At 43.1% G+C, this 12,235-nt stretch overlaps 1 protein-coding gene and 1 long non-coding RNA gene across 2 annotated transcripts in view; one reads left to right on the top strand and one right to left on the bottom strand.

Annotated features, from left to right (window-relative positions):
- LOC149309774 (3-hydroxyisobutyrate dehydrogenase, mitochondrial-like) overlaps nucleotides 1–6,879 on the bottom strand; it is an 86,543-nt gene extending 79,664 nt beyond the window's left edge. The window contains exon 1 of the mRNA XM_089533039.1: nucleotides 6,785–6,879. Within this exon, the coding sequence (XP_089389165.1) occupies nucleotides 6,785–6,866 (82 nt within the window). The 5' untranslated portion in view covers nucleotides 6,867–6,879. The remainder of the gene's footprint in view (nucleotides 1–6,784) is intronic.
- LOC149309773 (uncharacterized) overlaps nucleotides 1–12,235 on the top strand; it is a 28,507-nt gene that overhangs the window by 6,809 nt on the left and 9,463 nt on the right. The window lies entirely within an intron of this gene.

Here is a 12,235-nt window from a genome sequence, read left to right as displayed (position 1 = left end):
ACTTATGGCAACCCTATGATAGGCTTTTCTTGTCAAGGTTTCTTCAGAGAAGGTTTGTCATTCACAGGCTGAGAGAGGATCAGTTGCCCAAAGTCACCCAGTGGGTTTCCACGTTGAGCAGGGATGCAAACTCTGGCCTCCTAGCATCCTAGTCCAACAGGGAGCCCTGGTGGCGCAGTGGTTAAATGCCTGTACTGCAGCCATTTACTCAAAACCACAAGGTTGCGAGTTCAAGACCAGCAAAAGGGCCCAAGCTCGACTCAGGCTTGCATCCTTCCGAGGTCGCTAAAATGAGTACCCAGACTGTTGGGGGCAAATTAGCTTACTTGCTAATTCGCTTACTTGCTGTTCACTGCTATGATCTTTGGAATAGCGGTATATAAATAAAAACAAAAACAAAAAAAAACCCCATTAAATCAGCTACACCACACTGGCTTTGGGTAAATATACTGTATTCATACTATTGGTTCTTCAAATATAGAAAGAGTCTGTCACCAGTATCTTTTTAAAAAACATATGTAGAAATTACCAGAGATTATCTAAGATTCTTATTAATTGTCTTTGGTCTTTTTCCTCTGTCAAGTTTGAGTATATTTATCAAAAGTCCCAAGAACCAAGTCAAACAATTCTTTCACATGTATTGCAAATGAGATACTTAATATGACAATTGATATCACAAAAATATGTAACACAAAGCTATTTGCTCACACAGAATTGACTCTAGTGAAATAAATGGTATCCTATTACGTGTAGTTACAAGTGCTACAGCTCCAATCCAGATATCTGTATTTGTAAGCAGAAGGTTGTATATCTATCCAACAGACGGGAGTTGAGCTATCAAAACTGATAGCAGCTGGTATTTATTCAGCACTGTGTGTGATGTCTCAGTCCACTGACCAGATATGCCTCATGCACAACCATTTGTACTTCTATGTCTTTAAATCCAATAGAAGACTCCTATGAATTTTCTAGTTTAAAGAATTTTACCTTTGGGGGTTCAGGGTCATATTTTATGCTGCCAAAACAATCTTACAACCACTCTGTAACAGTATGACATGTAAGCTGAAGCCCATATCTTTTAAAAAGTATCATAGTACTCCTTTGAAAATTTATTTTAAAAAGAAAAGAAAACTGATCTGTATTTGTTGTGTGACCATTTTATATAATTACTGTACTGCTTTTATTACTGTATTGTAATTTACTCCATGAGCAAGTTTGAGGGTTCTTATGAACTAAGAGACAGGAGAAAGAGTTTTGCTACTTAAAGATTAAGATTACTATCCTAATATTATGATCCCTACAGATTGCCTGAGTAGCAAAAGTGGGACCTGCATCAAAACGCTGTAGTTCAGACAGCTAATTTTCAGGATTCGAATCACATGCGCTTTCTCTCGCCATCGCAAAGTTTTCTGTTCTGTCCCATACCTTTGGCGTTGGGTGCCCTCAAGCTGTTTCCAATTTATGGCAACCCTAAGATGAACCTATCATGGGGCTTTATTGGCAAGATTTGTTCAGAGGAGTTTTGCCATTGCCTTTCCTTGAAGGCTGAGAAAGTGTGACTTGCCTAAAGTCACCCAGTGGAATTCATGGCTGACCTGGGAATCGAACCTGGGCCTCCAGAGTTATACTCCAACACTCAAACCACTACGCCATGCTGGCTCTCACATCTCATACATTCCCAACAGCCAGTTAACAGTCTGTAGCTACTAAGCCTGCCCAGTCCCCATACTTCACGTTTGTGCATGACTGGTACCATTTGGCCTACTTAAGCAACACATTTCACCACCTGTCACCAGATTCCACCTAAACATTAGGAGGAACTTCCTGACAGTTAGATCTGTTCAACAGTGGAACACACTCCCTTGAAGTGTGGTGGAGTCCCCTTCTTTGGAGGTTTTTAAAAAGAGGCTGGATGGCCATTTGTCAGGGATGTTTTGATTTTGAGTTACTGCATGGCAGGGGGTTGGACTGGATGGCCCTTGTGGTCTCTTCCAACTCTACGATTCTATGAACAAAGAAAACAGAGAAAAGGATAATTCCACCTTTCCTGAAAGTGGCTTACATATTTTCCACAGTATTCAATATTCTGTTGATATTATCTTTGAAGTTTGACTCCTGTCCCTCTATGTACTGTCACTTTGTTCGTAGGCTGTTTGTATCTGCTAGTATTTTTTAAACAGAGGTAGATGGCCATCTGTTACGGGTGCTTTGACCGAGTTCCTGCGTGGCAGGGGGTTGGATTCAGTGACCCTTGTGGGCTCTTCCAACTCTAAGATGCTATGACGATCATTGTTACTTTATTACTCTTATCTGCCATATTGACATACATGGGAATGTTGGACACTGCATTATGCACAATCAGATCACTGGTACAGCTATCTCACCATAGTCGACTCTATGTTGGCCCAGTTCAGATGACACAATAAGTCAGGGATCCCTCAGAATTTTGGCTACTAAGTTGCAAGCATTGTTTTAATGTATGCTGCCTGATTGCTCTTGTTGCAACCTTTACTTTACTGGTTTAACACTTTTTTAAAAAAATATTATTATTATTATTATTTTATCATTATTTCATTAATGAAAGTCTTTTGTAGCTTAAAGCAAATAAGACTGAGAGAAAACAGGAAAAAAGAAAGAGAGGTTCATAATGAACTATCCCAAATTGTTTAAAGATATATCTCTTGGATATATAGGCCTGAATCCTATTGGCTAATCCCAACTAGAGTAGACCCACTGAACTAACTGGTGAATAGTATATACACATGAATAAATTTAAAAGGCTTCCTCCATTTGACTCAAAAGGCTTCCTCCATTTGCCACTAATAATAAGATTCAGGCTTGTTATGTGTTAAGTTGGACAAAATAAAGTTCAGCCTAATAAGATAAAAGATATCTTGTCAGATACTAGCAAAAAATATAATACCATGTTTATACAGTATTTCTGCAGTGCTTAAGGCACTTCATGTGTAAGTCGCTAAGTAACCCATACCAAATCCTTTAAATAAATATTATTACTCCCATATTAACAGATTTGTTTTAGCAGGAGCAGAGGGAAGAATACTTCTTACCTAAAGCACATACAGGAATTCATGGTGGAGGTGATATTTGATCTGAGAGCTTTACACTCATAGTTCAAGCTCTTCATCATACTATACACCTTCTATTGAAAACAGATTTACTTCTACTAGTATGTGGCAGAACTGTATTCCATTTAAAGGCTTTAGGGGGATTTAAGTCACTTGGGAGGTTAACATTAATCATCAAATCCTTGATGTTAACAGAATTTTTCCTTATAAAACAGATTTGCTGATGGAAAAGTATGCAAACTATGACTGACAAGCTTCTTATCCAGAGAACAAATTTGTACAGTAAGAAATGGTTGTGAACAGACTGGTAGGCTAGACATTTTCTTTTATGCCAGTACCGTACTTGCTCATACAAGTAAGCAAACTTCAAACAGAAGCCTTCAATCATCATAATCTTTTTAAAGATGAAGGACTAAAGCTATAACACTGAACATGCTTCTGTTGTTGTTGTATGCCCTGAAGTCGTTTCCGACTTATGGTGACCCTAAGGTGGCCCTATCATGGGGTTTCTGAGGCTGAGACTGTGTGACTCCCCAACGTCACTCGCTGGGTTTTCATAGTCAAGCATGGATTTGAACCTCAATCTCCAGAATCCCAGTCCTACACTAAAACCACTACACTCAGTCCTACACTCAAATCACGCTGTTTCTCAAACATGCTTACCTAAAATTAAACCAAATAAACTCACTGAAGCTTACGTCAGAGTAGACATGATAGGATTGCACATTAGGGCCTCTCTCCGACACAAATTTACCCAGAATATGTCACAACTGAACATTAAAGTAAAAATCATCCAAGCAGTTGTATTCCGCATTACTATGTACTGATGTGAGAGCTAGGCAGTGAAGAAGGCAGATAAGAGGAAAATCAATGCATTTGAGATGTGGTGCTGGAGAAGAGTGATGAGGATACCTGGACAGCCAAGAGGACAAATAAATGGGTCAGTGAGCAGATGAAGCCAAGAATATCCCTGGAAACCAAGAGGGTCAAAGTGAGGCTATTGTATTTTGGCCACATCATGAGAAGGCATGATTCATTAGAAAAGACAATAAAAGCAAGAGAGAAAGATCACATGCTAGATGGATGGACTCAATCAGAGAGGTCACAGATATGAAATTACAGGACCTGAGTAGAATTCAAAGATATAGCTGTGTTAGTCTGTGGAATCAGTATGGAGAAAGATCTTGTAGCACCTTTGAGACTAATGGAAAGAAAGAATTTGGCAGCATTAGCTTTCGTAGACTTCAGTCTACTTCCTCAGATGAATTTGGTGCGGTGGAAGCCAGGGACAGACATATATATGCCACTGACATGTGAGAATGTCACTTCAAATTCAAAATCCTTCATGTATGGAAATGAAGTAGCAATCCCAGTTATAATGATGTTTATGGTTCCAAACACAAAGGCTAGTTTTCAGTGCCTTTGTCCACATGAAACATTTCATAACTGGGTTTGCTACTTCATTTCCCTACAAAGGATTTTGAGTTTGAACTGACATTCTAACATACTATTGGTGCCTGTCTCTGGGCTTCCACTCCACCAAATGCACCTGAGGAAGTAGATTGAATTCTACCAATGCTCACGCTGCCAACTTCTTTCTTTCAGTTAGTTTCAGAGGTGCTATGGGGCCTGAGTAGGTCAGTGGAGGACAGAGGGCCTTGGAAATGTCTCATACACAGGGTCGCCTTGGGTCAAGGATGACCCAAGGGCAGTTAACAACAACAACAAATGTCACACTGAATACATGTGCCTTCAAGTCCTTTGCCACTTATAGGGACGCTAAGGTAAACCTATCACAGCATTTTCCAGGCAAGATTTGTTCAGAGCGGATTTGGCTTTGCCTTCCTCTGAGGCTGAGAGAATGTGATTTGCCCTAGGTCAGCCAGTGGGTTTTCACGGCCAAGTGTGGATCTGAACCCTGCTCTCCAAAACTGTGGTCCAGCATTCAAACCACTACACTACACTGGCTCACAGTCAGGCTTACTTCTGAGTAAACACAGATAGGATTGTGCTGATAGGCTTTACTTCCTATATAAACTTACTTAAGAGTAAATCCTGTTAAAGTCGGTGGGAATTATTTCTTAGCAGATAAGAAGAGAATTATGCTGGGTAAGAAGGCAGAGACCATGAAGAACCCATTTCAGTTGTGCAAAATGCCAACTCTATACCTGTAATTTTGCAATTTACACGCATAAACAATACTTACAGGGTCAAAACAATTAATCAAATTCTCACTTCCCATCCCCCAGAGAGGGAAAAAAATCAGAATCATAGGAAAAGAAAATATGCATATAGATCATAGCTACTATTAACTCAATACTTCAGGTCACTAGTGTCACATAAACTTTTGTGGCCTGTTTTAACACCCCATGTGTTATTTTAAGTAAACACATTGAAAGAATTTATGACGCTACCCACCTTTCCCCACCAACCTAAATTCTGATATTAGTCCGGTCTACGTTTTACAACTTGTGCGGTTTTTAACAGCAGGTACAATACTTGTAAAGGGTGTAAAAACACAAGGAATAATCCGCCACCCCTCCCTTCCAGAGGAGGGGGATTTAAACAAGCAAGAGAGGCGTAAGGAAACACACCCAATAGCCAGATACAATAATTAAAGCAAGAATTCAGATTTCTTTTCCTTCCCTCGGCAAATACTCCGTCTGGCCCATTCTCACCCATTTCAGCTGCTAGTTTGGGCCAAGGGCTGTCACTTCTCTGGACCACCAGGCAAGGGGGAAAACAGCTGTAATCATTATTTTGTTGTTGTGTGCCTTAGGGCAACCCTAAGGTGACCCTATTCATGGGGTTTTCTTGGCAAGATTTGTTCAGAGGGGGTTTGCCACTACTGTACTATTATCCTGAGGCTGAGAGAGTGTGACCTGCGCAAGCATTGACCTCCCTGCTTTCACAAGGAGGCCCAGTCACTCTCCCTCTCCCAAAAATGCTGCAAACCAACGCAACCAGCTGTTGCTGTTGTATGCCTGTAAGTCATGCCAGACATATGGTGACCCTAAAGTGATTTGTTCAGGGGTGCCACTGCCTTCCCCTGGGGCTGAGAGAGTGTGACTTTCTGCTTCCACAAGAAGGCCCTGTCACTCCCCCCCCCCCCCCGTCATCCAAAAATGCTGCAAGCCAACATACTCATCTGGTACTGTTGTGTGCCTCCAAATCATGGCCTTTCCTGGCAAATTAGTTCCGAGGGGGGTTGTCATTACCATCCTCTGAGGCTGAGAGAGTGTGACTTTCTGCTTCCACAAGGACGCCCTGTCACTCCCCCCCTCCTTCCAAAAATGTTGCAAACCAACACAAGCAGGTAATGTTGTTGTATGCCTTCACAAGTCATGCCTGATTTATGGAGACCCTATTCAGGGAATTTTCCTGGCAACATTTGTTGGTTTGCCATTATCATCCTGAGGCTGAGAGAGTGTGACTTTCTGCTTCCACAAGGAGGCCCTGTCACTCCCCCCCTTCTTCCAAAAACGCTGCAAACCAACACACCCATCTGATATTGTCTGCCTTCAAGGCATGACCCTACGACCATTTGTTCAGGGCTGCCACTGCCATCCCTTGAGGCTGAGAGAGTGTGACTTTCTGCTCCCACCAGGAGGCCCAGTCCCTCCCCTTCTTCTCCTCCTTGTCCTCCTTCTTTCCCAAAGCTCTGCTGCTGCAAAGCAAGGCAGCGGAGGAGGGCTTACCCAGGGCCACGCTCTCGGCGTAGAGGCGCCTCTTCCTGCAGAGCCAGCTGACCGAGACTCGGAGCAGGAGCGTCGCTGCCATGCTGCCTCTGCTCCCCCGGGGACCCCCTCTGCGCATGCGCCAGCGCAGAGCAAGGGAAGGGGGCGGGAGACAGGAGTGGCGGCTGCAGCAGCCAATCACGCGCCGCGAAGCGAAAGGACAGCGCCAATCAGAGGGGACGCTGGCCGGTCGGTGACCTGCTCCAGCGACGCCCCTCTCGCTCCTCATACTCATAGCTGCCCTTTTTAAAGGCGTCCCATGAAGCTGTGAGGAGGCAGGCGTCCTCTTTCTCCCGGACGTGCCCTACATTCCCAGCCTTCTGTCCGGGAGGAATCCCCAAACGTGCCTCCATTTTGAGCAGAAGCATTTATCTTTCTATGAGTGCTTTCAACAATGGCTCCTTTTCATCCTGGAGAGAAGTGACCAGTGGGGTCCCACAGGGCTCTGTCCTGGGCCCAGTGCTATTCAACATCTTTATCAATGACCTGGATGACAGAATTGGGAGCATACTTATCAAATTTGCAGATGACACCAAATTAGGGGGAATAGCTAATACCCCAGAGGACAGGATCAAGATTCAAAATGACCTGAATAGACTAGAAAGCTGGGCCAAAGCGAACAAAATGAAATTCAACACAGAGAAATGTAAGGTATTGCACTTAGGGCGGAAAAATAAAATGCACAGATATAGGATGGGTGACACCTGGCTGAATGAAACAACGTGTGAAAGGGATCTAGGAGTCCAAGTAGACCACAAGTTGAACATGAGTGAACAGTGTGATGCGGCAGCTAAAAAGGCCAATGCTATTTTAGGCTGCATCAATAGAAGTATAGTGTCTAGATCAAGAGAAGTAATAGTGCCACTGTATTCTGCTTTGGTCAGGCCCCACCTAGAATATTGTGTCCAGTTCTGGGCACCACAATTCAAAAAGGACATTGAGAAACTGGAGCGTGTCCAAAGGAGGGCGACAAAAATGGTGAAGGGTCTGGAAACCATGCCCTATGAGGAACGACTTAGGGAGCTGGGGATGTTTAGCCTGGAGAAAAGGAGGTTAAGAGGTGATATGATAGCCCTGTTTAAATATTTGAAAGGATGTCACATTGAGGAGGGAGCAAGCTTGTTTTCTGCTGCTCCAGAGAACAGGACCCGGAACAATGGATGCAAGCTGCAGGAAAAGAGATTCCACCTGAACATTAGGAGGAACTTCCTGACAGTAAGGGCTGTTCAACAGTGGAACATACTCCCTCCTTCTTTGGAGGTCTTTAAGCAGAGGCTGGATGGCCATCTGTTGGGGATGCTTTGATTGCATGGCAGAATGGGGTTGGACTGGATGGCCCTTGTGGTCTCTTCCAACTCTACGATTCTATGATTCTATATAAAAACAATATAAAATGCAGCATACAGTTAAAATACTTCCCGTTAATTCCCTTCCCTAAATTGTTTTTAGCTTTTATTTGGTCATGTCCTCTATTTTTCTTGAATGTCCTACATTTTCCAGTGCCTTGTCCTCCTTTGCAGTTATGTTTGGGTGTTGTTGTTATTTTTAATATGCAGTGGCATCATTGAGGAAGCTGCAGAAAACTTTTTCTTTCTTTGCCTCCTGCAAATTGCATTACATTGTGCAAGGCTTTTTTGGTTGTTTTTAAAAACAGCTCAGAGAATGAGGCAATCTGGGTAAAAGCTGTGAGTCAAACTAGAATTTCCCCTAAAGCTGCAATTCTGAAGGAGCGTTTACTTGGGCGCAAGGCAGGTGGATTCCTCAGACTTGGGAACAAATATTAATCAGAATGGAGATAGCAAAGAAATCAGAATCAGACTAGGAATGGGAAGGGCAGCCATGAAAGACATACAACTAGGCACTAAAGTGAGTATCGTTCAAGCCATTGTATTCCCCATTACCGTATATGGATGTGAGAGCTGGACACTGAAGAAAGTGGTTAAGAAGAGAATTCATTTAAGATGTGGTGCTGGGGATACCATTTTGTTGCTGTTAACTGCCCTCGAGTGGATCTCAGCTTATGGTGACCCTATGGATGAGACGTCTCCAAGACCCTCTGTCCTCCACTGCGCTGCTTTATTCCTGCAACCTCATAAAACCCATGACCTCCTTAATAGAGTCCATCCATCTCTAGCACATGGCCTTCCTCTCTTCCTACTTCCCTCCACCTTTCCCAGCATCATTGTCTTTTCCAGTGAGTCCTTCCTTCTCATGATGTGTCCGAAGTACAACAGCCTTAGTTTGGTTATCTTTAGCTTCCAGGGAAGTTTTCAGCTTGATCTGCTCACTGACCCATTTGTTTGTCCTTTTGGCTGTCCATGGGATCCTCAGCACTCTCCTCCAGTACCACGTCTCAAATGAATGGATTTTCTTCCCATCTTCTTTCTTAACTGCCCAGCTCTCATATTCATACATGGTAATAGGGAATACAATGACTTGCATGATTCTAACATTTGTGCTTAGCTGTATATCTTTGCATTTTAGAATCTTTTCTATTTCCTTCATAGCTGCTCTCCTCATTCTTAATCTTCTTCTGATTTCCTGACTGCAGTCCCCATTTCTATCAATGTTTGATCCCCAGGTATGGGGATTTTTTACTATTTCTATTTCTTCATTGTCTAGGTTGAACTTATGAAGGTCCTTGGTGGTCATTATTTTTTGTTTATGTTCAACATTAGGTCTGCGTTTGCACTTTCTTCTTTGATTTTCCTTAGTAGGTGTTATTATTATTATTATTAACCTTTATTTATGAAGCGCTGTAAATTTACACAGCGCTGTACATACAATCTTTTTAGTTAGATGATTCCCTGCCCTCGGGCTTACAATCTAAAAAGACATGACAGAAAAGGTGAAGGGAGTAGTGGAGGGAAAGGGTAAGAGGTCCAGCAGTTCCTCTCTACCTCCGAGGCCTGGACCAAGGTAGATGGACTGGAGGGAGGGCTTGGCTTCATAATGGATGGTTAATCTTCTACCAGGGAAAATACATACTCTCAAGTAGGATAATACATATACAGTACATAGCAATACAGGAAATGGTTTGATAAACAGGCACCAAAAGAACATCAAATAGTAAGCGACAATTATGCAATGCCTGGGAAGGCTTCTCTGAACAAGATGGTTTTCAACTCCATTTTGAAGCTGGTTAAAGAAGTGATGGCTCTTGCTTGTGGGGGAAGAAGGTTCCAGGAGTGAGGGGCAGCAAGTGAAAAGGGGCGAATCCGGGATGGGGCAGAGGAAATCCTGGGCTGAGACAGCAGACCTTGACTACCAGAACGGAGGGCCCGAGTGGGAAGGTGTTCCAGGTCTGTGATGTTTTCTGCTAGTACTATGGTGTCATCTGCATCTTAGATTGTTGATATTCCTTCCTCCTATTTTCACTTCTCCTTCTGTGTCCAATCCCGATTTTCTTATAATGTGTTCTGCATACAAGTTGGACAGATCAGATGAAAAGATACTGCCATACAGCCTTGTCTGAGGATACCATAGGCGCTTTACAGACCACCCAAAAGGGCGGTCTGTAAAGCACCCTCATTTGCTGCGCAGTAATGACGCCGCAAGGCGCCAATGGCGCACTTGTGGCATTATTACCATGCCGAGACGTGCGGACGCTGAGCGTCCGCTACGTCAAAATGGCCGCACTCATGTAGAATGGGCACTGCCATTTTGTACATGCTTGGCACGTACTAGGGAAGGAAAGGACGCCCCTTTCTAACCCTAGTACTTGCCGAGCTTGTACTTTTTGCCCATGCGGAATGGGCCATAGACGGCCAAAAAGATCAGATCAAGCCCAAACTCTCCATAGAAGCCAAGATGATGAAACTGAGGATGTCGTACTTTGGCCACATCAGGAAAAGACATAACTCACTGAAAAAGACAATAATGCTAGGGAAGATAGAGGGAAGTAAAAGGAGAGGAAGACCACAGGCCAGATGGATAGACTAGATCAAGGAGGTCATGGGCCTGAGTTTACAGGGACCTAAACAGAGCAATTAAGGACAGGAGGGCTTGGGTGATGAGATGTCTCATCCACAGGGTTGCAATGAGCTGAGGTCCACTTGAAAGCAATTAACAGCAGCAAAGCCAGGTGGAAATCAGTTGGACTTAAAATATCCCCATGGTCCAAAACACATTGCAGAAATAATCCAGTTTGAGACCACTTTAACTGCCCTGGCTCAATACTATGGATTTCTGGAAACTAGTTTTTTGAGACATTTAGCCTTCTCTGTCAGAGAGCTTTGGCACCTCAATAAACTACAATGCCCTAGCACTGAGCCAAGGCAGTTAAAGCAGTCTCAAACTGGATTATTTCTGCAGTGTGTTTTGGCCCCTTGTTCCTCCAGGCTGCTGCCACACTGCAAAAATAAAGCAGTCTGACACTACTTTGACATCCATGGCTCAATATTATGGAATTCTGAGATTTGTAGTTTGGTGCGGGGCACCAGACATATGACAGGGAAGGCTAAAGCAGCTCACAAAACTACAAATCCCAGAATTCTGTAGCACTGAGTCGTGGCAGTTAAAGTGGTGTCAAACTGCTTTATTTCTGCAGTGTGGACATACCTTTTATTCATTCATTCCTTGGGCAAATCATATAATCTCAGCACCAGAAAATCCCATCATAGATTCACCTTAGGAAGTGTTGGAAACGAAGGCCCACAAGGAAGAGCAAAGAGCTTATTTGGTATACTGGTAACAGCCACTTATCTTTGGGTTTCCAAATGCTCTGCTGAAGTCTTAAATTACCATAATGCTAAAAATTTGGGTACCGATGTAAAATTTCATTGGGGGTACAGAATATTGTACTTATTGGGGGTCAAAGCTCTCATCCCCCTAATAGCTACATCCCTTGTATGGATATACCCTAGATATTCTGAAGTTTGGCATATATAATTAAACATGCCTTGGAACTCGTAAAGATCCTAAGGGTAGTTTATGATAATAGAAGGAGGAGATCAGCTTGTAGTACTGTACAGGGAAGGGCAACATGTTGTCCTCCTGGCTTGACTGGAAAGTGACTCTTGTCATCGTTGTCTATGCTGGCAAGAGATGATGGTACTTCCAGTTCAACATTATCTGGAAGGCAAGACAATTCTCTGTCTCTTGTGGTAGCTACTCCTGGCTACAACTAAAAACTGGGCCTACAGCTTCTGAACTGAATCTAGGAGCACACGCAATCTGCAATCATGACTCTTAAGGGTGACTGTAACTATATCAGGTACAGGATTAATCCCTCTTTGATCTGCCTTTCGTCTGATGAAAAGGACCACAGTTTTGCATCCATTTATTGGTTCCACCCAAACACAGTCCATCACTGATATCAGACTTTAATTTATAACTAGAAACCTTGAATTGGAATGAATTAAAAAGGAAAGACAGAAATGACTGTCACCAGCATAGAAATGCTGCACAACC

The sequence above is a fragment of the Sceloporus occidentalis genome, unplaced genomic scaffold (genome assembly GCF_023333645.1).
Source record: "Sceloporus occidentalis isolate IW3139 unplaced genomic scaffold, rSceOcc1.0.p SCAF_7, whole genome shotgun sequence".
Classification (NCBI taxonomy): Eukaryota; Metazoa; Chordata; class Lepidosauria; order Squamata; family Phrynosomatidae; genus Sceloporus; species Sceloporus occidentalis.
The sequence above is the reverse complement of the archived record's forward strand: the minus strand, read 5'-3'. Positions and strand labels throughout refer to the sequence as shown.